General features: G+C 45.6%; 1 protein-coding gene across 12 annotated transcripts; it reads left to right on the forward strand.

Annotated features, from left to right (window-relative positions):
- Positions 1-9,097: 9,097 nt before the first annotated feature.
- LOC119320342 lies at positions 9,098-25,876 on the forward strand. 12 transcript variants are annotated; one of them, XM_037594451.1, is made up of 9 exons: positions 9,098-10,782; positions 10,851-11,050; positions 12,729-13,086; positions 13,702-13,904; positions 14,032-14,125; positions 19,194-19,417; positions 19,603-19,829; positions 19,915-20,032; positions 25,465-25,876. In XM_037594451.1, the coding sequence occupies exons 3-9, from the start codon at positions 13,053-13,055 to the stop codon at positions 25,567-25,569; spliced, it is 1,005 nt and encodes a 334-aa protein (XP_037450348.1). In that variant the 5' UTR covers positions 9,098-10,782; positions 10,851-11,050; positions 12,729-13,052; the 3' UTR covers positions 25,570-25,876. The 12 variants fall into 12 exon arrangements, 10 of the variants coding, with proteins under 10 accessions (XP_037450348.1, XP_037450349.1, XP_037450350.1 ...); XM_037594452.1 differs by having other exon boundaries at positions 12,751-13,086; XM_037594453.1 differs by having other exon boundaries at positions 12,998-13,086.
- Positions 25,877-26,156: the final 280 nt, after the last annotated feature.

The raw sequence follows: 26,156 nt of genomic DNA on the forward strand, positions 1-26,156 counted from the left end.
ATGTTGGTGAATGGGTATCCGGCTCCGACTCCGACAATCACTCCAAGAGAAGCTATCACTCCGACTCCGAATACACTCAAGATGAAGGTACTGCCGGTCTAGCACTTGTGTCAACCAACTCCTACGACATATTTGATTCACCAAATGAAGGAATTGGAATATGCTTCATGGCCAAAGGTCCTAAGGTAACACACCCCGAGTATGTTGATTTTAATAGTGATGAAGATGACTTGTTAGGTGATGATGATTTACTTGTTGACAACTCTAGTGATGAATACTGTGATGAAGCGTCAATTAATCACACTAATCAAGATGAAACGAATGACAATGATAAGGAGAAGATTGAGCGTCTAACTAAAGAACTAAACACTCTTAAGTTAGCTCATGAAACTATCTTCGAAGATCATCGAAAACTTTTAAGGGCTCATGAGAAGTTACGCTTTTAAAAGCTCAATCTTGAGCAAGAGCATGAGTTCCCAAAGGCAATCAATGACGATCTCCGTAAGAAAAGTTCTTATTACATTGCCAAGCGTTTACTCTTATCTACTTACATGCCTCAAGTCAAGTCTAGTAACAAGAACAAGAAAGATTCTTCCTCTAGTAGTAACAATAACAATGCTAAATCCAATATTGTTGCTTCTAGTAGTTCTCTTGATTCCACTAATGATTCTCTTAGCCAAGTTACACTTGAGCAAGAAATCAGCTTATTAAAGGGAATTATAGAGAAAGGTGTATACAAGAGCCTTGCCGGGAGTAAGCAATTCGAGGAAATTGTACGCAAGCAAGGAAGGCACCGGAAGAATCAAGGTGTTGGTTTCGAACGAAAGTTCAATGCCAATGGAGTTGAGTGGGAAGAAGGTCAATACCCCAAGACGAAGTTTGTTCCTCAACAAGAGAAGTATGATCCTACTTCCTTCAAGGGAACACAAGCACAAGATGATGTTCCACCACAAGACCACAAGAACAAAGGCAAGGACGAGCTTCAAGAGGAGATTGATGCATTTGAAGAAGCACCTAAAGCCTTGGTCAAGTGGGTTCCCAAGACTACGTCAAGTTCTACTTCATCAAGTACAACTACAACACCAAGGATTCCCATCAAGATGATGTGGATCCCGAAGGAGAAGAACTAGAGAGTTCTTGAGGGTGACTCCGCCAACATTCTTCACTCATAGCATTATGGCAAGGACAAGTGCAATCATCTTCCATATCTTGCACTAGTTCAAGGAGTCACAAACCCTCATGTTGGTAAGGCAAGGGACAAGGTAACCAAATGTTTTCATGGACATCATTTTGTGTGTGCATCACTCTATGTCTATTAATATTATTGTTTGTCCCTTGTGGGACTAACCCATGTAGGTATTGAAAGTGCAACTCACTCCAAAGGATTGCTCCAAAAGATCTACATCAACATTGAGCATCCAGATCTTCAACACCTATGTGAAGTCGTCATCGACAAAACCCAAGGTTAGTTCATCCCTCTAAGGGGGGATCTCACATCTAGGGGGAGCTTAACTCTAAGAATTGAGTCAAAGCAACTCTAATGATGTGAACACATAAATGCTTTATGTAAAAGTGGTAACCCCACTTGAGCTTAAACGATGAGTATGACCTATGATCAAATGTTCTCATTTGACTTCTAAGTCAATATACTCATATATAGATGACCTAGTCATCGCCAGTTGTTTGATAGATGCTAGAATTGGTTGTGCGTGCTTTGTCACATATTTCATTTGTCATTTTATTGTGTGAGCATGTTGGTTACATATTTTACTCATTTGAGGACATCCACTTGTTGTTTTGATTGATTGGTTTATTTTTCTTTGGCCAAGTGGATGGACAAGAATGCCTAAGAACCTTCTCTAGCTATCTATGCTTTTCTCGTCTCAAACTCTATTCATGCTATATCACAAAATTTGATAAAGTCAGATTCGAACCACTCTGTGTGAGAAGCACTCGGAGTCCCCGATTCGTCATGGACTTAAACTTCCAAAACTTCTTTGTGCTTTTCGGTCTGACCGATTCATCCATTTCGGTCATACCGAGATCACTAAGTCGATCTAGGTTTTCATCTCGGTGCAACTGATTTGAATTTTTCGGTCACACCGAGTTACTGTAACTGTCAACAGTTATGCATCTCGGTGCCACCGAGTTGTTCCACTCGGTCACACCGACAGTGTCGGGCTATATATTCTCACGGGCAAAATTTTGGAAAACTTTCTCCAAACCTCTCGTCCGCGCATAGCTCGCTCTGCCTTCTAGGTCTCCGGATTGTCGACTTTGTCGCCAGTCACCTCCTGTCGCTGGTCTCCGCCGCCGTCAACGGATTTCATCTCCGTCGTTGCCGCCGTAGTGAGTTCATTGCCGAACTAGGGTATGAACTCGATCACAGTGCTATCCTCGTCTGATTCTCAGCACATTGTGTTCATTATGATTCTTGCCACGATTGAAACACCTCTATCCAGTCAAAACAATCCTTAGAATAGATGCGATTCGAAAATTTAGGGTTAGGTTTCCACCGAAACCATCTCGGACCCACCGAGTTGAAAAACTCGGTCCCACCGATTCGGCTAACGCCATTGCACTAGTAACTCTCGGTCTGACCGAGAATTGCTAATTGGTGTGACCGATTTTAGAACTTTGTGAAACCCTAGCAGTCTCGGTGCCACCGAACTGTAACTCGGTCTGACCGATTTCACTAGTTTAGGTTCCAAAACTGCTTCGGTATCACCGAGTTTGAAAATCGGTTGATCCGAAATGCTTTCTATGGAAAACTAAAACTAAGTTTTTTGAATCATTCTTTTGCAAAAATCTCTGCATTTTGTGATGCTCATCCACTCTATCTCATCTATAACTATTCACAGGGTCAACAGTCAGTGTGTGCAGCATGTCAGACCAAAGTGACAGCCAGAACAAGTCAGAGGAGCAGATACAGATGAGTGAGGGCACTAGTCCCTCTAGCAGCTCAGATGAAGGAAGCAGAAGCACTCCCAGCAATTTGCCCAAAGCTGCCACTAGGACAAGGAAGAAGAGAACCTCAGAATCTGAGGATGAGGATTATGTGGCAATAGAATATGAAGCCATTTCAAAGAAGAAAGTGCTCAAGAAGGAGTATAGCTCAACTGCAGCAAAGCCAGGGATGAAGATCAAAAGGCCTGTAGGAAGACAACCAATGTCTAAAGCCAGAGTCTCCACTCAAGCATCGTTGGAATCCCAACCCAAAGAGCCTGCTGCATAAGGAAAGAAAAAGGAAGGAAAGGGTCAAGAAGACCATGGCCAGAGTGATTGGAAAGCCTTCCATGATGGAAGAAGAAGAAGAAGAGGTTGCTGCACCAGCACCCAAGGCACAAAAACTGATGGGTGATGCTATAAAGTCAGGGGATGCAACATCAAAGCCCAAAGATGCACCCAAAGCTGCCTCCAAGCCCAAGAGTGCACCTAAGAGGAATACTAGGAGTATACCAGCTGCTGAAAAGAACAAGGCCCTAGTGCCTGATGTTGCTGCTGAGGAAGATGATGAAGGACAAGTCCTAAGGAAGCTCAAACCCAAGATTCCAGACCACAATGATGCTCATCCTGTGGCTGAGAACATGAAGATCATGAGAGACTTAGGGTTGAGGCTACGGAGAGATCCATATGCCACCAGGAGAAGGACTGTTGTTGATTACAGGTTCCACACAAAGGAACAGCATGACTTCTATGAGACAATCTTGTTGGACAAGAAGCCTATAGTGTGTGATATGAGGTGGGTCGACTGGACCTACATACAGGAGAATGAAGAACATTATCCTGGAGTGTATGACAGCTTCAGTGCATGTGGAGTTGCAAACTTTGTTGGGCAGAAGCTCACAAACTGGAATGATGAGCTCATTATGCAATTCTACTCCACAGCACATTTCTATCCAGATGGCAGGATAGTTTGGATGTCTAAAGGTACGAGGTACCAATCAACCATTGAGGAATGGGCAGGTCTGATCAATTCCCCAAAGGAGAGTGAAGATGACTTGGACGTTTATGCCAAGAAGAAGATGGATCACAACTCTATGTCACAGATGTACAAGGAGATCCCAGACAAAGCTCTTGAGACTTTCAAGCTTGGGTCAGTCCATTTTCTTCTGTCAGGGCTGCCAACGATCAACTGGATCCTAAGGCACACTCTTTTGCCCAAATCAGGTGACCACAACATGATCAAAGGGCATGCAATTAATTTGCTATACATATTTGATGTGCCACAGAAATTTAAGGTCATGAGCCTCATGGTTGATACTATCAAGAGGACAGCAGCAGACCAAAAGAGAAGTTGTGGATATGCCCCACAAATTCAGGAGTTGATTAACTCAAAGATGGGCATAGGAAAGTATCTGTTGGATAAGGAACACTTTGTTCTCTATCCTGACTTTGAGGACAATCAAGTTGTGATGAATGAGAATGAACCATCATCAATACAAACTCAAGAAAAGAAGGAGAAAGCAAAGAAAGAGAAGGCTGCCAAGATGCCAACTCAAGAGGAGGCATCTGAGTACTTTTTGAAGAGCAAGCAGGACCAACTTAGTTACTTGATAGCATCATCACTGAGGATTGAGAAAGGGTTGGCCACCCTAACTCAAAACCAGGAGAGCCTGGAAAGAATCATGGAACAAAAATTCTATGATCTTGATGTCAAAGTAACTGAGATTCAGTCAGTTGTGGAGCAGCTACAGGATGACATGCAGGAGAGGAAGGGCAGGAAAACTACTGATGCATTTGCCAGAGTGCCTCGAGCTCAAAGATCGGCTGCAGAGCCAGTAACAGACACCAGAGTCACTTCATCTGCTCCAGCTACAGCTCCAGCGCAACCAGCTCCAGCACCAACTCCTTCAGCTCCTTCCACATCAACTGAAGTCTTCGTCCAAGGAGCCATATCTACGCCACCAACTGAAGACCAAGCCTGAGAGACGATATAGTACTATGCATTTTCTAGGAACTTTTTGGTAACTTGTTGCCAAAGGGGAAGAAAAATGTATAGATCATAGGCTTCGAGAGAGAGAGAGTTTGCTTTTGTTCTCTCTTGTCTTCTTGGTTGAACCTTGTTTGCTTTTGATTGCTTGAGATACTATGCTATTATCTGTGAGACATTGATGATCATGTGTTTGATCATAAGCTACACTTATGCTTGTTCGATGATATTATCTTACTTATCCTTATATGATCATTCACTTTGCTTGGTGATGAGTGCATGTATTCAATCTTTATTATTTTGAGCACTCTACCAAGATGTATGTGACATGGAAGAGTAACCCATGAGCCTAATTCCTTGTGCATTTGCAGTCCAAAGCAAATCTTAAAATATGCACAAATTTAGGGGGAGCTCTTGCTTATCACATACTTCTCAAAGCGACGATGTTTTTCAATCTTATTATCATTTGTCGAAGCTTTGATCTATATGTTGTCATCAATTACCAAAAAGGGGGAGATTGAAAGTGCAACTATCCCTAGGTGGTTTTGGTAATTCATAACAACATATAGCTCATTGAGCTAATGCTATTCCAAGACAAATATTTCAGGAAAGATCAATGAATGGCATGGCATGGATGATGAAAGTGGATCCCTCAAAATATTAAGGACAAAGGATTGGCTCAAGCTCAAAAGCTAAAGACTCTACATTTTACATTTTAGTGATCCAAGATCACATTGAGTCTATAGGAAAAGCCAATACTATCAAGGAGGGATGAGGTGTTGCTTAATGAGCCTCTTGCTTCATGTGCTTGCTGATATGCTCCAAAACCCTCAACTACTTTCTCACATCCACATATGACCTAAACCTAAAGTCAAAATCGGTCCTACCTATTCTTTCTATCCGGCGCCACCGAGTTCTAATGTCATAGCCACTGCCACAAACCCTAGGCAAATCGGTTTCACCAATAGGGATCTCGGTCTCACCGAGATGGGATTGTAATCTCTCTGTTTCCCTTTGTAACATTTCGGTCTAACCGAAGTGAGCGATCGGTCCCACCGAGATTGCAATGTAAACTCTCTGTTTCCCTTTCGTAACATTTCGGTCTCACCGAAAGAGCGAATCGGTCCCACCGAATTTGCCTGACCAACTCTTTGGTTAGCTAATTACCAAAATCGGTCTCACCGAGTTTGTGTAATCGGTCTCACCGAGATTACGTTATGCCCTAACCCTAACCATATCGGTCCTACCGAGTTGCATATCGGTCCCACCGAAAACCCTAACGGTCACTAGGTTTACTGAATCGGTCCGACCGAGTTTGTTGATTCGGTCCCACCGAGTTTGGTAAATTGTGTGTAACGGTTAGATTTTGTGTGGAGGCTATATATACCCCTCCACCTCCTCTTCATTCGTGGAGAGAGCCATCAGAACAAACCTACTCTTCCAACTTACTAGTTCTGAGAGAGAACCACCTACTCATGTGTTGAGGCCAAGATATTCCATTCCAACCACATGAATCTTGAACTCTAGCCTTCCCCAAGTTGCTTTCCACTCAAATCTTCTGTCCACCAAATCAAAAACCTGTGAGAGAGAGTTGAGTGTTGGGGAGACTATCATTTGAAGCACAAGAGCAAGGAGTTCATCATCAACACACCATTTGTTACTTCTTGGAGAGTGGTGTCTCCTAGATTGGCTAGGTGTCACTTGGGAGCCTCCGACAAGATTGTGGAGTTGAACCAAGGAGTTTGTAAGGGCAAGGAGATCGCCTACTTCGTGAAGATCTACCGCTAGTGAGGCAAGTCCTTCGTGGGCGACGACCATGGTGGGATAGACAAGGTTGCTTCTTCGTGGACCCTTCGTGGGTGGATCCCTCCGTGGACTCGCACAACCGTTACCCTTCGTGGGTTGAAGTCTCCATCAACGTGGATGTACGATAGCACCACCTATCGGAACCACGAAAAAAACATCTGTGTCTCCAATTGCGTTTGAATCCTCCAAACCCTTCCCTTTACTTTCTTGCAAGTTGCATGCTTTAAATTCCGCTGCTCATATACTCTTTGCATGCTTGCTTGAATTGTGTGAAGATTGCTTGACTTGTGCAAAGATAGCTAAAATCTGCCATGTCTAAAATTGGGAAAAGGTTAAGTTTTTAATTGGTCAAGTAGTCTAATCACCCCCCCCTCTAGACATACTTCAAGGTCCTACAATACAAAAGGAATTACCCTCTTTCATTTCACCATTTTAAGTTCCCGTCAGAATCCTGCAACAGCGAGTTCGACAAGCTACAATGGCCCAAGAACTTGTTGAATGGAGTGATGCAGCACCTCAAGAATCAACTTGGGAAGACATGTATTCTCTCAAAGAGACATTTCCACATGCGTCGGCTAGGAGGCAAGCAGTTACTCAAGAACAGGGGATCCCAACTGCTCTACTGATGGCAACAAGATAACATACAAGCGGGAAGTACCAAATTCAAGTCGTGGGCATAAAGACCCATATGGTGTTTCATGTTTCCCTATGAAAGAAGTGTATAAAGTCCCCACTCCAGGTACAAAAGAGAAGGACCCTCTTCCATTTCACCATTTCAAGTTCCTGTCAGGATCCTACAATGGCGAATTCGATGAGCTGGCAATCGTACTGTGGGCCAAGTACTTGTTGAATGGAGTGATGCATCATGCATCACTACAATAGTCAACTTGAGAAGACATGGATTCTCTCAAGCAAACATTTCCATGGATTCGGCTTGGGGGGGGGAGGGTTCTAGCGGCTACTCGAGAATGGTGGGGATCTCAGCAGCTCTATTGACAACAACAAAAGAACATACAAGCGGGGAATACCAAATTCAACTCATGGGCTTAAAGACCCCTGGTGTTCCATGTTTCCCATTGAAAGAAGTGCATGCGGCCTCCACTCAAGGTACAAAGAGATTTGCCCTCTTTCACTTCACCGTTTCAAGTTCCTGTCAAGATTCTGCAACAGTGAGCTCGGCAAGATGAGATGTTTATCATACTCTGGCCCAAGTCACTGTTAAATGGGTTGACGCATCACCTCAAGAGTCAACTTGGGAAGACATGGATTCTCTCAAGCAAATATTTCCACGTGCATCGGCCGGGGGGCATGCAACTACTCAAGAACGAGGGGGTGCCATCACCTCTACTAACGACAACAAGAGAACAAACAAGCTGGAAATGTCAAGTTCAACTCGTGGGCCTGAAGCACGACCCACTCGTCATCGCCACCTCCCCTAGTGGCTTTGCAAGCCCGAACTGGACCCGTTAATCAGGTGTAATAGCTTACGCTTAAATATATAACCAGGGATCTTCTATATGGCCTCATACGCGCCAGAAGCCACGGAGCGCGCACCCTCCCCGCTCTTATGAGCGCACTCATGAGCTGGCCCATGTGCGGGGCGGCGAGCCTCTTGTTTTTTTGCTTTTTGTTCTGTTTTAAGTTTTTTCATTTTTAGAAATAATTCAGGATTTCAAAAAAGTTGCAAATTGTGAATTGTTTGTGAATTAAAAAATTGTTCATGACTTAAAAAATGTTCGGGAAATGATAAATGCTCACGGATTCAAAAAATGTTCGTGATTATAACAAAAAAATGGTTGTCTATTCAGAAAATGTTTACAATTTAAAAATGTTCATGAATTTATAGGAAAATGTTTACAATATTCAAAAATCAAGAACTTCAAAGAATGTTCCCATATTTCAAAAAAAATGTTCACAAAATTCAAAAAATATTTGTTGTGTTCAGAAGTCTTAATGAACTCAATAATTATTTGCCGAAAACAAAAATGCTCCTGAATTTCAAAAATTGTTCCCAAATTTCAAGAAATGTTCACATGTTCGAAAAATGTACGCAATTTCAAGAAATGTTTGTGATTTTAATAAATGTTCAGGAGTTTATATAAAATGTTCACGATTTGATAAAAAATGCTCACCATTTCGAAATGATGTTCACTTTTTCAAAAAATATTTTCGGGTTTGTAAAAAAAGTTCGTCTATTCAAAAATTGTTCATGATTTTTTTATAGTGTCCGTGAATCTATAAAAAATGTTTGGGAATTTGAAAATTGTTCACTATTTCAAAAAATGTTTACGAGTTCAAAGAATGTTCGGATTGAGAAAATGTGTTCGTAAATTTGAAAGATGACCGGAAATAAAAAAAAGAAAAGCAGAACAGTAAATATAAGCAAAAAATAAAAAATAAAAACAAAAAAGTAAACGAAAATGAAAAATGAAAAAGAAAGAAAAAACTGAGAAAAAAAAACGGTTCTGGGAAGGTTCTCCCAAAACCGGTGAGGAGGAAATAGCGAAATGGCCGACCAAAAAGGAGCAGACGCTGTAGGGGGGTACGTGCAGACGAGCTGTTACTACATCAGTTGTACGTACTCCATAGTCCATAGCTATTGGTTTCGACATACAAGTGGCACTGTGGCAGCATCTCACAACACTCTTGGTCTGCTTAAAATCTGGGCAACTCATTTATACTGCCTGTAGCGACCGAGTAAAACTGGAAACAGGTAGTAGCCACACCTTATCGTTGCTGTTACAACTGTCAACACATGCATAATTTTGGAAAACAATGACAACTACAAATTCCGAGCGCGGCCTGTAAACGTGTGGATTTTTCCGGCATAGCTACTGAATCAACAAAAAAAAACGGGTCCATCCGTATTTGTTCGTCACCAATACTATGTTACTAATTTATCAGCTTAGCAGCAAAAGCACAGATGTGAAATAACATCAGGATGTCAGTAGAGAAAATAATTCCACCCCGGTGTTGTTAAGTTCTTCTCTTCTCTGGCCGTTGCCAGGATCCATGGATGAGATAATCCATCGACGTCAAACTGGCGAGATGAATGAATACTTCTATCTTTTTTTCACCCATCATGATAATAAATGAACAAACGTTTATTTTCTCATGAGCGTGATAACATCAGTATCGCGAGAACTAAAGCAAAAAAACAAAAACAAAAAAAACTCATCGTTTCATTTCTTTCATTACAAACCCAAATACAAGGGCACTTTCAGAATATATTTGTTTCTATTACTTGTGAACCCCAGTTCCTTAAGTAAGTTCTATCCTAATATAGGAGTACTTTACAAGAAGCCATCATCATCTCTTGGGCAGCAGAAAGTCCAAGCTCTGGAAATGGCCTCATCATCTGCTCATCATTGGAACCTACTAATCTTTCTTTTCGGATTCTATAACTCCCGAACGTCAGAATTTTAAAAGTCGCCTCCGAACGTCTTCTAGACCAGTGGATAGGAGCACGAATCCTAAAGATTGGATTGCTGACACGTCAGCTCTGGAAATCGTTCGGGGAGGAGTTCCATCACCCCGAACCTTATCTTCTCCCCCACCGCATTAGCTTCTGCCTTGTTTATCCACTCCCACCTCCCCGACAGTGAGGCAGAGGCCATGCCGCCGCGGCCGCTGCGGCGGCGTCCAGGCCGGCCCCTCCGCGTGCTCCTCGCCGACGCTGGGGCTCCAGACGCATTTTTCGTTCCGTCTTGGGCGTAGCCGAGCGCCAGCCGGCTCAACCCGCTCGAGGTGTCAGGTCGCACCGCCGCAACAGGCGTCCATGGCGGCCCCTCCTCGTGCTCCTCACCGACGACGGGGCACCATGACGCCATGTTCTCCGTTCCGTCTTGGGCGTAGCCGAGCGCCGCCTGCTCACCCGCGCCACCGCGGTGGGCGTCGAGGACGCCTCCATTCGAGCGCTCCTCGCTGACGACGAGCACCAGACCGCCGGTTTTCAGGGTCCAGGCTGAGAGGTCCTGCAGCCACGCCCGAGCTGCGCAGCTCGCCTCCAACCCTGCAGCAGCCGCTACCTTGCCGCGCGACCGGTGAGGCCCCGCCACGACCTCCTACTTTCGTCTTCTCCAGCTTCCTGCTCTCTCACTCCTTGCGGCAGCTAAGCTTTTCAGAGGAGGAATCTTTGATGGTGAACTACGAGGTCAGGGGAAAAGTAGCCAACAGCTCGAGCGGTGCGCTCGATTCATGTCGCCGTCGCAGGACCACTGGTCCTTCGGGAGGCGGCGAGGCAGACGGGAGGCAGGCGTGGTAGGCGCAGCAAGCCTTTGCGGCAGTTGCAGGCAGGGCTAGTAATTTCAGGTTCTGCACACACTCAATCCATCCTAGTTTAGCTATCAAAATTTTCTTCAATGTGCGTGCACTTATTGAGAGAGGTTGTACCTTTCAATCTAGCTGTAGATGGGGCCATGGCAAATTTAGTATAAGTTTGTTCAATCCCATTGCAATTTTCTAACAAAATCTACCCTTTATCATGGCGATTACATATTACTTTGTTGGAAGTTCATGGAATTTGTTCATACCTTGGCAAATTTGTATCTGGTCGCATGGAAAATTCTATAACAAAAAATGATGGCCATGTCAACCATAGCTTCAAGGTGTGTTTTGCCATGCCAACTTGAAGCTTAGGTGTTTCCATGACGGCAACATTTGTGTTGTGTCTTTTTTGAATGTTGCCATGGCAATTACATTTTTGTTTGAGAACATGGCAACTTTGGTGTTCTAACTTTTTCTTGCCATGGCAAAATTTATTATCTTTTTTTTAAAACATGGCAAACTTGCCATGGCAACTTTGCTATGTTCAAGAACATGACAAAGTTATGGATGTTCAAAAACATGGCAAACTTAAAATGTTTTTGGCAAATGTATTGACGGAGCATGGCAATTCTAGTTCACGGGGCATGGCAAAAATACCTTTATTCACAGCGAAAAGTGAGATTTTTTGTACGTTTTTCTTGCCATGGCAACTTTACTTTAATGGCATGTCAATTTTTACTTTATTTTTTTGACATGGCAAATTTATTGTATAGAGCATGACAATTTTAATTTAAATATGATGGCAAATTTACATTTCCACACATTAATTTTTTTAATATGTAGCATGGCAAATATACTTGTGTAGCCATGGCAATTTTTAATTTATTTCCATGACAAAATTACACCATTTTTGCCATGGCAAAATTTACTTCATTTTTTTGCCACAGCGTACTTTTAATGACATGGCAAATTTTAGTTTTTTTTCATGGCAAATTTATTGTAAAGAGCATGGCAATTTTAATTTAAATATGATGGCGAATTTACATTTTCCGGAACATGACAAATTTTTACTATGTAGCATGGTAAATATATTTGTATTCCCATGGAAATTTTTAATTTATTTTCCGTGGCAAAATTTAATCCATTTTTTGCCATGGAAAAATTTACTCCATTTTTGCCATGGCAAAAATACTTCTATTCACATGGCAAATTTTAGTTTAACTTGCCATGTGAAAATTTCCTGCTTTTTTACATTTGTATATTGAAAGATGGCAAAGTTAAGAAATTTTGATCCATTGATATAGCATTGCTCAGATTTTTATACATGCCCAATGACAATTTTTGTAGAAATCTTTTTTGTTCTATCTGATATTTCCATTTTTTTTTGTTTTTCCATAATATCATAGCAAACCTTTTCCACACTCAATTGTAATGAAGTCTGTATGAACATCATGGCAATTCATGTAATTTTTTAATATACCCTTTTTCATGATTATATGCTAGTTTTGTTCATAAGAGCATGGCAACTTTTTGTCGCGTACTATGGATTTTCTAGATTTGTTTCAAGGAGAGATTTCTTGGTCCAGTGCATTTTTAGGCCTTTTTCCGTTTCTGTCTATTTGTTGGGATAGCAGTTTTGTTTTTTTGAAACAAGGGTAGTAGCAGTTTTTGGGCCTACAGAAAATGCAATTCTTTGTTTTTTAATTTATTCAATTTAATGAAGTTTTTGGGCTGGTCTGTTGGAGTCATTGAGCTGGCCCGCTGAAGGCGAGCGGAGACAGGCGTTCGGGAGGGGGGTAGATCGTAACGAACGAAATCGTTCGTTCGGTCCTCTCTCCTGGATCGAACGAAACCTCCCCTCCCCGAACGTTCGGGGTGTTATTTCTAAACCGAACGAAGCGCAGCTGACGTTGCCGTCTACTCCTATATCCAGATAAGATCGCCTCCTACTTTTCCTCTGACTTTTCCCCTCACGTACGTTCGTTCTCTCAGGTGCTTCTTCTTCCAGCAGGCGTCACCTGCGAGTCTCCCATCTCTTCTCTCGGTCATGAGTCAATCAAGCTCACCACCAGGGGAAAATGGTATGTGTCTTTCAAACCATAGAAGGTGTAATTGCAGAACTACATATATCAACAACTAGATCACATGATTTGTTATCAAATTCCCAATATCGCTGCCACCGCCCGCTTGTTGTCATCTGCCGCCTTCAGGAAGCACTGTTGGTTGTGATCGTTCTATCTCCTCTGTGTCCAAATTTGAGTAAACGGTGATGCTGCAATGGCCGGCTTGCCGCAAGCAAGCGCCATCTTCCATGGAACCAATACATCGTTTCTCTATTATTAATATGGTCTGATTGGGTAACGCCCTAATGCATTATTTAGTAGCAATTGTGGTTACATGTGTTTACTAATAGAGATCTGATCTTTATCCCAGTTTAGATGTATTTGTCTAGATAAAAATAAATAGAAAGAAAGAATAGAACATAATGCTATTTTCAAGCCATTTTCTTCAAGTCTGAACGTTGTGCGCTAAAGATCTGAATTCACCGTGCTAATCATATGATCATATACGTACTGCTAGAGCTAAATTTACACCCACATTTGCAAAACATGTGTTTTTTTTCTCTTATATTAATTATTATTTGTGCAACTATTACAGAACATACATTGCGATTTTATGTGAGATTTGATATGCAGGCGGCGACGGCTACGTCTGCAACTGCCGCGCGATGGGCGGCGGCGGCTGCCACTGCGGCTCTTACCTAGTATCCAAAAGGAAGGACGACATACTAAATAGGCCACAAAAGGAGATGATAATGGACAAAATCTCTAAGATAGGGCCCGAATTACCTTTGCTCGTGCTGAAGATGACAAAAAATGGTATACTGAATCCAAACCTGGTGAGTTCATAACTTCAGATACCATGCGCAATATGTATAAAGCTCGCAAATTTAGAACCATTTTCTTGCTGAATTAATCATCGGCCTGATACCCGATCTCCATCTTGACGCGCTCTTTTCTGGACAGCATATCTGCGACGCATATGTTTCGAGGTGTCTCCAGTATTTCATCGACGCATATGTTTCGAGGCGTCTCCCGCACGAACAAGAGGGCGACCAAAATGTGTTCGTAAATTTGAAAGATGACCGGAAATAAAAAAAAGAAAAGCAGAACAGTAAATATAAGCAAAAAATAAAAAATAAAAACAAAAAAGTAAACGAAAATGAAAAATGAAAAAGAAAGAAAAAACTGAGAAAAAAAAACGGTTCTGGGAAGGTTCTCCCAAAACCGGTGAGGAGGAAATAGCGAAATGGCCGACCAAAAAGGAGCAGACGCTGTAGGGGGGTACGTGCAGACGAGCTGTTACTACATCAGTTGTACGTACTCCATAGTCCATAGCTATTGGTTTCGACATACAAGTGGCACTGTGGCAGCATCTCACAACACTCTTGGTCTGCTTAAAATCTGGGCAACTCATTTATACTGCCTGTAGCGACCGAGTAAAACTGGAAACAGGTAGTAGCCACACCTTATCGTTGCTGTTACAACTGTCAACACATGCATAATTTTGGAAAACAATGACAACTACAAATTCCGAGCGCGGCCTGTAAACGTGTGGATTTTTCCGGCATAGCTACTGAATCAACAAAAAAAAACGGGTCCATCCGTATTTGTTCGTCACCAATACTATGTTACTAATTTATCAGCTTAGCAGCAAAAGCACAGATGTGAAATAACATCAGGATGTCAGTAGAGAAAATAATTCCACCCCGGTGTTGTTAAGTTCTTCTCTTCTCTGGCCGTTGCCAGGATCCATGGATGAGATAATCCATCGACGTCAAACTGGCGAGATGAATGAATACTTCTATCTTTTTTTCACCCATCATGATAATAAATGAACAAACGTTTATTTTCTCATGAGCGTGATAACATCAGTATCGCGAGAACTAAAGCAAAAAAACAAAAACAAAAAAAACTCATCGTTTCATTTCTTTCATTACAAACCCAAATACAAGGGCACTTTCAGAATATATTTGTTTCTATTACTTGTGAACCCCAGTTCCTTAAGTAAGTTCTATCCTAATATAGGAGTACTTTACAAGAAGCCATCATCATCTCTTGGGCAGCAGAAAGTCCAAGCTCTGGAAATGGCCTCATCATCTGCTCATCATTGGAACCTACTAATCTTTCTTTTCGGATTCTATAACTCCCGAACGTCAGAATTTTAAAAGTCGCCTCCGAACGTCTTCTAGACCAGTGGATAGGAGCACGAATCCTAAAGATTGGATTGCTGACACGTCAGCTCTGGAAATCGTTCGGGGAGGAGTTCCATCACCCCGAACCTTATCTTCTCCCCCACCGCATTAGCTTCTGCCTTGTTTATCCACTCCCACCTCCCCGACAGTGAGGCAGAGGCCATGCCGCCGCGGCCGCTGCGGCGGCGTCCAGGCCGGCCCCTCCGCGTGCTCCTCGCCGACGCTGGGGCTCCAGACGCATTTTTCGTTCCGTCTTGGGCGTAGCCGAGCGCCAGCCGGCTCAACCCGCTCGAGGTGTCAGGTCGCACCGCCGCAACAGGCGTCCATGGCGGCCCCTCCTCGTGCTCCTCACCGACGACGGGGCACCATGACGCCATGTTCTCCGTTCCGTCTTGGGCGTAGCCGAGCGCCGCCTGCTCACCCGCGCCACCGCGGTGGGCGTCGAGGACGCCTCCATTCGAGCGCTCCTCGCTGACGACGAGCACCAGACCGCCGGTTTTCAGGGTCCAGGCTGAGAGGTCCTGCAGCCACGCCCGAGCTGCGCAGCTCGCCTCCAACCCTGCAGCAGCCGCTACCTTGCCGCGCGACCGGTGAGGCCCCGCCACGACCTCCTACTTTCGTCTTCTCCAGCTTCCTGCTCTCTCACTCCTTGCGGCAGCTAAGCTTTTCAGAGGAGGAATCTTTGATGGTGAACTACGAGGTCAGGGGAAAAGTAGCCAACAGCTCGAGCGGTGCGCTCGATTCATGTCGCCGTCGCAGGACCACTGGTCCTTCGGGAGGCGGCGAGGCAGACGGGAGGCAGGCGTGGTAGGCGCAGCAAGCCTTTGCGGCAGTTGCAGGCAGGGCTAGTAATTTCAGGTTCTGCACACACTCAATCCATCCTAGTTTAGCTATCAAAATTTTCTTCAATGTGCGTGCACTTATTGAGAGAGGTTGTACCTTTCAATCTAGCTGTAGATGGGGCCATGGCAAATTTAGTATAAGTTTGTTCAATCCCATTGCAATTTTCTAACAAAATCTACCCTTTATCATGGCGATTACATATTACTTTGTTGGAAGTTCATGGAATTTGTTCATACCTTGGCAAATTTGTATCTGGTCGCATGGAAAATTCTATAACAAAAAATGATGGCCATGTCAACCATAGCTTCAAGGTGTGTTTTGCCATGCCAACTTGAAGCTTAGGTGTTTCCATGACGGCAACATTTGTGTTGTGTCTTTTTTGAATGTTGCCATGGCAATTACATTTTTGTTTGAGAACATGGCAACTTTGGTGTTCTAACTTTTTCTTGCCATGGCAAAATTTATTATCTTTTTTTTAAAACATGGCAAACTTGCCATGGCAACTTTGCTATGTTCAAGAACATGACAAAGTTATGGATGTTCAAAAACATGGCAAACTTAAAATGTTTTTGGCAAATGTATTGACGGAGCATGGCAATTCTAGTTCACGGGGCATGGCAAAAATACCTTTATTCACAGCGAAAAGTGAGATTTTTTGTACGTTTTTCTTGCCATGGCAACTTTACTTTAATGGCATGTCAATTTTTACTTTATTTTTTTGACATGGCAAATTTATTGTATAGAGCATGACAATTTTAATTTAAATATGATGGCAAATTTACATTTCCACACATTAATTTTTTTAATATGTAGCATGGCAAATATACTTGTGTAGCCATGGCAATTTTTAATTTATTTCCATGACAAAATTACACCATTTTTGCCATGGCAAAATTTACTTCATTTTTTTGCCACAGCGTACTTTTAATGACATGGCAAATTTTAGTTTTTTTTCATGGCAAATTTATTGTAAAGAGCATGGCAATTTTAATTTAAATATGATGGCGAATTTACATTTTCCGGAACATGACAAATTTTTACTATGTAGCATGGTAAATATATTTGTATTCCCATGGAAATTTTTAATTTATTTTCCGTGGCAAAATTTAATCCATTTTTTGCCATGGAAAAATTTACTCCATTTTTGCCATGGCAAAAATACTTCTATTCACATGGCAAATTTTAGTTTAACTTGCCATGTGAAAATTTCCTGCTTTTTTACATTTGTATATTGAAAGATGGCAAAGTTAAGAAATTTTGATCCATTGATATAGCATTGCTCAGATTTTTATACATGCCCAATGACAATTTTTGTAGAAATCTTTTTTGTTCTATCTGATATTTCCATTTTTTTTTGTTTTTCCATAATATCATAGCAAACCTTTTCCACACTCAATTGTAATGAAGTCTGTATGAACATCATGGCAATTCATGTAATTTTTTAATATACCCTTTTTCATGATTATATGCTAGTTTTGTTCATAAGAGCATGGCAACTTTTTGTCGCGTACTATGGATTTTCTAGATTTGTTTCAAGGAGAGATTTCTTGGTCCAGTGCATTTTTAGGCCTTTTTCCGTTTCTGTCTATTTGTTGGGATAGCAGTTTTGTTTTTTTGAAACAAGGGTAGTAGCAGTTTTTGGGCCTACAGAAAATGCAATTCTTTGTTTTTTAATTTATTCAATTTAATGAAGTTTTTGGGCTGGTCTGTTGGAGTCATTGAGCTGGCCCGCTGAAGGCGAGCGGAGACAGGCGTTCGGGAGGGGGGTAGATCGTAACGAACGAAATCGTTCGTTCGGTCCTCTCTCCTGGATCGAACGAAACCTCCCCTCCCCGAACGTTCGGGGTGTTATTTCTAAACCGAACGAAGCGCAGCTGACGTTGCCGTCTACTCCTATATCCAGATAAGATCGCCTCCTACTTTTCCTCTGACTTTTCCCCTCACGTACGTTCGTTCTCTCAGGTGCTTCTTCTTCCAGCAGGCGTCACCTGCGAGTCTCCCATCTCTTCTCTCGGTCATGAGTCAATCAAGCTCACCACCAGGGGAAAATGGTATGTGTCTTTCAAACCATAGAAGGTGTAATTGCAGAACTACATATATCAACAACTAGATCACATGATTTGTTATCAAATTCCCAATATCGCTGCCACCGCCCGCTTGTTGTCATCTGCCGCCTTCAGGAAGCACTGTTGGTTGTGATCGTTCTATCTCCTCTGTGTCCAAATTTGAGTAAACGGTGATGCTGCAATGGCCGGCTTGCCGCAAGCAAGCGCCATCTTCCATGGAACCAATACATCGTTTCTCTATTATTAATATGGTCTGATTGGGTAACGCCCTAATGCATTATTTAGTAGCAATTGTGGTTACATGTGTTTACTAATAGAGATCTGATCTTTATCCCAGTTTAGATGTATTTGTCTAGATAAAAATAAATAGAAAGAAAGAATAGAACATAATGCTATTTTCAAGCCATTTTCTTCAAGTCTGAACGTTGTGCGCTAAAGATCTGAATTCACCGTGCTAATCATATGATCATATACGTACTGCTAGAGCTAAATTTACACCCACATTTGCAAAACATGTGTTTTTTTTCTCTTATATTAATTATTATTTGTGCAACTATTACAGAACATACATTGCGATTTTATGTGAGATTTGATATGCAGGCGGCGACGGCTACGTCTGCAACTGCCGCGCGATGGGCGGCGGCGGCTGCCACTGCGGCTCTTACCTAGTATCCAAAAGGAAGGACGACATACTAAATAGGCCACAAAAGGAGATGATAATGGACAAAATCTCTAAGATAGGGCCCGAATTACCTTTGCTCGTGCTGAAGATGACAAAAAATGGTATACTGAATCCAAACCTGGTGAGTTCATAACTTCAGATACCATGCGCAATATGTATAAAGCTCGCAAATTTAGAACCATTTTCTTGCTGAATTAATCATCGGCCTGATACCCGATCTCCATCTTGACGCGCTCTTTTCTGGACAGCATATCTGCGACGCATATGTTTCGAGGTGTCTCCAGTATTTCATCGACGCATATGTTTCGAGGCGTCTCCCGCACGAACAAGAGGGCGACCAAATAATACCTCTCAAAGTTTTGCTAGAAGGTATGGAGGTGAACACACAGCTGGTCATCAAGAAATATCCCTCTGGGACGTGGCATACTATATATCGAAAAGACTGGAAGCAATTGATCAAAGATGCCAAGATGAAGGCGGGAGACATTTGCCTCTTCCAAGTTGTAAACAGGAGCAGCAGCGAGCTCACGATGATGGTCCATATGATCCGCACGTCGGAAATGCTGGTAATAGCCTTAGTCTTGGAGGGTTGTATAAACATTTTTTCTTGTGGAGATTTTGCCTTTTAGTAGAATTCATATATATTATATTGTGCCTCACTCAATTCATTCTGCTAGCATTACATGCCTCTTACTGTCTATCTATATATATATCAGTTGTACTAACATTTCAATCTGCTGTGTGCTGCTAGCCTCGCAAGGAAGGAAGCACCAGCGTCGAGGCCAGCGAGCCTCGCGCGGAGGAGACACGCTTGGCCCAGCCGGGAGGAGACGCCGGCAAGCCTTGCGCGGAGGAGACCCACTCCTCCCCGGCGGGAGGATACGTCGGCAAGCCTCGCGCTGAGCCCTCCGGAGGGAGCGACAGCGACAGCCGCCCCCATCTGAATGTGAAGAGGAGCCTCTCGCCTTCACCTGGCGAGTAAGTAGCCGCATCTTACTTTCTGCTTTCGTGATCTTTGTTTCCTACCTCTTGAGACCGGGAGCTGAGCCCCCGTGCCATGCAGGTCCCTCCAAAAGGAGAAGAAGATGCAGCTAGGGGCCACGACGTCCACCGAGCCCTCACCGGAGGCGCCCGCTGAGGAGACCCATGCGCCCCTGTCGAGCCCTGAGGGGCGTGAGGAGATGGCTGTACGACAAGATATTTTGGGAACTGCACGACACCACTAACCAGGGTGTGGCTATCTCATTATATAGAGGTACCCAAGGGGTACAATACAACGTTACAATACAGAGGCTACGTATATACAGTCTAACACCCTCCCTCAATCTTAACTATGTCCTGAAGTACAAAGCAAGTTAAGATTGCGCCTACAGCCTACAAACTGTGGTTGTGGTAGAGGCTTCGTGAAGATGTCAGCAAGTTGATCCTTTGATGAGATGAACTTGATACAGAGTAGCTTCTGTGCAACACGTTCCCGAACAAAGTGATAATCCACCTCAATGTGTTTTGTTCTTGCATGAAACACTGGATTAGAAGAAAGATATGTAGCACCAATGTTGTCACACCACAGAACTGGAGGACGAGCTTGAGGAACACGCAACTCTCTCAACAGAGACTGTACCCATATGATCTCAGCAGTTGCATCAGCAACGACTTTGTATTCAGCCTCAGTACTGCTACGAGACACAGTTGCTTGCTTGCGAGCATTCCAGGCGATCAAGTTAGGACCCAGAAATACCGCATAACCCCCCGTGGATCGCCTGTCATTCGGACAACCAGCCCAGTCGGCATCAGAGAAGGCCGAGAGCTCATATGACGGTGCAGGCTGAAGATGCAGACCATAGGCAGCAGTACTACTGACATAGCGCAAAATACGCTTGACGGCTGACCAGTGAGACGTCCTGGGTGCATGCAAAAACTGACAGACACGGTTAACCGCATAGGAGATATCAGGCCTGGTGATAGTGAGATATTGCAGACCACCAACAATACTGCGATACTCAGTAGCATCATCAGCCGAGAGAGAGTCACCATCAAGAGCAGACAACCGATCAGTAGCAGACATCGGAGTGAGAACAGGTTTGCATTTGAGCATTCCAGCACGACGCAACAAGTCCAAGGAGTACTTCTTCTGAGTGAGAGTCAAACCTGCAGAAGACCGTGAAACCTCAAGACCAAGGAAAAAGTGAAGAGCACCCAAATCCTTGACAGCAAAATCATCACGAAGAGCAACCACAAGGCGATCAGCTGCAGCAGCCGAAGAACTGACAAGGATGATATCATCAACATAAACCAGGATATACATCGTAACCTCAGGGCGCTGAAGGAGGAACAGTGATGTATCAGCAGTGGATGGAGTAAACCCAAGAGCCCGAAGAACGGATCCAAGGCGAGCATGCCATGCACGAGGAGCCTGTTTCAGTCCATACAGCGCCTTGACCAGATGACAGAGATGATGAGGTCGTGTCGGATCAACAAAACCAGGCGGCTGATGCATATAAACCTCCTCCTCCAGAATGCCATGGAGAAAGGCATTATGTACATCAAGCTGACGAAGGAACCATCCACGAGTAATCGCAAGAGACAGTAGTAACCGAATGGTAGTAGGCTTGATAACTGGACTGAACGTGTCTTCATAATCAAGACCATACCTCTGTTTGAAGCCCTTGGCGACTAACCGTGCCTTGTAACGTTCAATGGAACCATCAGCATGGCGCTTGACCTTGAAACCCACTTGGAATCAATGATGTTGACGCCAGACTTTGGAGGAACAAGACGCCAAGTATCATTCTGTTGGAGGGATAAAACTCTTGTTCCATTGCAGCACGCCAATGAGGAATACTCAACGCAGCCTGAAAGTGACGAGGCTCTGCATGAGGGTCGCCAGCAGTATGAGCCATGCACGCAGCAAGCCATGCAACCGTGCCATCTGTCCGCTCTTTCGGGCGAAACACACCAGACTAGCTCCATGTGCGCGGTCGAAGTGTGACGGCAGAATCTGCCGGAGCCGGAGCTGGAGCAGAATCAGCAGAGGTCGTGGACGAGGCCAAAGCCGAGTCCGGCGAGTCAGGTTCCCCAGTGGCCGAGGCAGGCGACGAGGCCGCTGGGCTAGCGACAACACCAGCCGGCCCAGGGGACGCCCCCGCCAGTGGCCCAGGCGAGCCACGCAAGGCTGGTGACGCCCGCAAGCCAGGCGAGCCGAGCGAGGGTCCCGCTGGTGTGGACGAGGCTCGCGGGTCGGGCGAGATGGCCACTGGCGAAGCCTGCGAGCCGGGCGAGGCGGCTACTGGGGTGGCCGGGTCCTGCGAGTCGGACGAGGCGGGCGAGACACCCGCCACTGGCGCTGGCGTGGGTGAGCCAGGCGGGCTGGCCGCCTCGGGCGACCAGAGAGCGGGTTGGCGGGTGCCACCCGTTATGCATGGCACATGCACGTCCCGACCAGAAGAATCATCGGCGACCTGTTCATCAAGGAGCTCGAGCCGAGCACCGCGTCCAATACCTGCAGCATGATTAGGAAGCAACGCAGGGGCATATGCAACATCCACAAACTGATCAGGCGTAGGTGTAGACACAGGCATTGGTGGTGTGGAAGTGGAAGTGGTGAGGTCTGTCGGAAGTGCACGAAAGGGAAACACATTTTCATCAAACACAACATCACGAGAGATGTAGACGCGGTTGGTAGGAACATGTAAGCACTTGTACCCTTTGTGAATAGAACTGTACCCAAGAAAGACACACTTCTTAGACCTGAACTCTAGCTTGCGCTTGTTGTATGGACGGAGATGAGGCCAGCAGGCACACCCAAACACCTTAAAGAAAGTGTAGTCCGGAGTCTCATTAAGCAAGAGCTCAAGCGGAGTTTGCATTTTCAGAAGCCTCGAGGGTAGCCTGTTTATAAGAAAACAAGCTGTAGAGAAAGCATCACTCCAGAACCGAAACGGGACGGAGGCATGAGCGAGCAAGGTTAAGCCAGTTTCAACAAGATGACGATGCTTACGCTCAGCAGCACCATTCTGCTGATGTGTGTGAGGGCATGACACGCGGTGCGAGATCCCAAGCTTATTAAAAAACGAGTTGAGGTTGTGGTATTCACCCCCCAGTCGGATTGGACATGGATGATTTTGTGCTTAAGAAGGCGCTCAACGTGTGCTTGAAACTGAATGAAGACATCAAACACATCAGACTTTCGCTTAATAAGATATAACCAAGTGAAACGGCTGTAAGCATCAATGAAACTGACATAATAATTGTGACCACTAACGGATGTCTGGGCATGACCCCATACATCAGAAAACACACAAGAGGATGTTTCACAACACGACTAGACTCTAAAAACGCAAGCTGATGACTCTTGCCCTGCTGACAGGCATCACAAATTGTTTCAGCAGTTTTATTGGACACAACTGGTAGATCATGACGATGCAAAATATGTCGAACTATGGGAGTCACCGGGTGACCAAGGCGCGCATGCCAGTGTGTAGGCGACACACGAACACCACTGAACACCTGAGGAGAGGACGACATGGAAGAAGAGCGCGGCGCATCAAGTGCATACAGGCCATGGCGAAGACGACCGCTAAGCAGAACGGCCCTCGTGTCCCGATCCTTGATAAAGAAACGAAAGGGGTGAAACTCAGCAAGGACATTGTTATCACGGGTAAGTTGAGGAATGGACAACAAACTACGTGTAGCAGAAGGAACACGAAGGACATTAGATAGATGCAATGTGCGAAAGTTGTGTGCAAGGAGAGAAGCCTGACCAACATGAGAGATGCGCATACCTGCTCCACTAGCGGTGTGCACCTGATCATGACCGCGATATGGCTCCTGAGTAGAGAGCTTACCCATCTCACCGGTGAGGTGGTTGGTAGCTCCAGTGTCCATGTACCATGCAGGATCAACGGAGTATGACGGAGTGCGACCATGATCATGACTCGTCACAGCAGCGGCGGCCTGCTTGTCGTTCCCCTTTCCGTTGTTGCCAAGGCCCAGAAAATCCTGCTTGTAGCGACGATGACAGCGAGAGGCAATGTGGCGCTCCAAGCCACATAGCTGGCACGCCTGTTGGGCACCACAAGAAGAACAACACGCCACGGGCCGGTTACCACCTGTGATGGTCGGAGCGCTGCCCCTCGAAGCTGGTGATGAGGGCAGCGCTGGTTTGCCTCCGGACGAAGATGACCGCTGAGGCTTGCCGCGAGTTGCGGTATTGGCGGAGGCGAAACTGGGAGAGGAGCGGCGCGCCTTGATGTGCTGCTCGCGGCCAAGCAGACGGGCGTAGAGCTCACGAGGTGGTAGCGGGTCATCGCGACCGTGAACGTTCTCAATGAGATTGTCATAATCATCATCAAGCCCATTCAGTACGAAGGTGGTGAACTCCTGATCCTGTAGCGACTGGCCGATGGAGGCCAATGTGTCGGCGAGATCCCGCATCTTGTTGAAGTAGTCGGTGATGCTGAGGTCACCAAGCTTCGTCTCACCCAACTCGGTGCGGATAGAGTGAGCACGCGCCTGAGACTGAGAGGCAAAACTGGTGTGAAGCGCCGCCCACGCCTCCCGGGATGTAGCGGCGAAGATGACCAGCGACGAGACGCTCGGGGTGAGCGAGGACTGGATGGCGGAGAGGATGGCCTGATCCTGGGCCACCCAGGTGTGGTACGCTGGGTGGTGGGGTGGTGGACACGGTATGGACCCGTCAACATATCCCTCCAAGTAGTGGCTCCGCAGAAGAGGCAACACCTGGGCACGCCAGGACAAGTAATTATCCGGCGCAAGCTTCACCGGTAGCAGATGTGAAAAGTAGAACGGTGACGACGCGGCGACCGGGTCGGTATGAGCAGCAGACACCGGATACAGTGCGGAAAACCCGGGAGGACCAGCAGCGTGGGCCCCGTAGGGCGGGACGACCGCGGCCCCGGGAGGATGCGGCTGTGGCACGGCCGCAGCCCCATACGATGGCTGTAGCGAGGCAGCCGCCTCTCCTGCGTAAGAGGCCGCAGCCCCGTGCGGCCCTGGGTAGGCTGCGTAGGGGTGCTGGGGAGGCAACGGCGAAGATCCATAGGGGTGGCTCGGTGGCGCCGCCGGTGGTTGATGTAGAGGCGGCGCACCAAACGCCGGCCACGAGGATGGCGGCAGCGGCGGAGCACCAGGAGCCATCGGAGGCGCGCCATACGGGTAGTAGCCGTAGGGCGAGGGCGCGGTAGCGCCATAGGCCGGCGGCGGGGCGGCGCCGTAGAGCGGCGGCGCGGCGGCATCGGCCGCGACTGGGGCTAGGTCACCCGAGGTCTCGCCATGCGGGCGAGATTGGATCGGGGACCCAGGCGGCGGCGGGGCCCCATAGGCCGCCACGAGAGGCCCAGAGGCGAGGAACGGCGAAGAAGGGGCAAGGATCGGCGCGGCGGCGGCCGCGGCGACGAAGGTCGGCGCGACGGCGGCGGCGGCGGGAGCAGCGGAAGACATCGTGATCGTGACCTAAACTGATACCATGTACGACAAGATATTTTGGGAACTGCACGACACCACTAACCAGGGTGTGGCTATCTCATTATATAGAGGTACCCAAGGGGTACAATACAACGTTACAATACAGAGGCTACGTATATACAGTCTAACAATGGCCCGCCATGTTGAGGCGGCGACGAGGCAGACGGTGAGCGAAGATGGTTTTGTGACTTGGCAGCCGCTCGAAGACTTGCCTCCCCCAGCTGGGAGGAACTAGCTTCGCAAGGGAAGGGGGCCTCCGAGGTGAGGAGGTGCCTCTAAAGGCGCGACGAGCCCCCAGCACAAGCCCACAGACGTGAAATAACATCAGGATGTCAGCGAAAGCACAGACGTGAAATAACAATTTTGCATCTGATAATAGGCTACGTACTTTTACAAGTCTAATAAAAGGCCAAAACAATTATTAGCCAGGGTACTTCCACATCTCAGAATCACATTTGTCTTCCCCAATAGACAACTCAAGAAAGACGATTGGCTTAGTCAATCAATCGAGACGTGCTTCCATATCCTGATGCACTTGCCTTTGTCTCGGCCACGGCAGCAGATACGTGCTTCCATTGACGACTGGTTTTTATCTGTAATGGGTTCTTTACACCCTAACTCTGCTTCAGGTGATACGTGCAGATGGGGAGTTGCTACATCAGTAGTTACTGTGAGCTCCAGTACGTACTCCATACTCCATAGCTGTTGGTTTCGACACACAAGTGCCAGCACCACAAAACACACAATGTTTTCTTTTTTTGAACTTCAAAACACACAATGTTGGGTATTTATGAACTGAAACAACGACACTTATTTTGGATC

This window comes from Triticum dicoccoides, chromosome 6B (genome assembly GCF_002162155.2).
Source record: "Triticum dicoccoides isolate Atlit2015 ecotype Zavitan chromosome 6B, WEW_v2.0, whole genome shotgun sequence".
Classification (NCBI taxonomy): domain Eukaryota; kingdom Viridiplantae; phylum Streptophyta; class Magnoliopsida; order Poales; family Poaceae; genus Triticum; species Triticum dicoccoides.

Bases quoted from the DNA above. Each gene is read 5' to 3' on its own strand.
- LOC119320342 (XM_037594451.1), top strand. From the start codon at position 13,053: ATGAGTCAATCAAGCTCACCACCAGGGGAAAATG. The intron at 13,087-13,701 runs GTATGTGTCTTT...TTTGATATGCAG, and splicing joins CTCACCACCAGGGGAAAATG to GCGGCGACGGCTACGTCTGC. The intron at 20,033-25,464 runs ATGGCTGTACGA...TACAGTCTAACA, and splicing joins GCCCTGAGGGGCGTGAGGAG to ATGGCCCGCCATGTTGAGGC.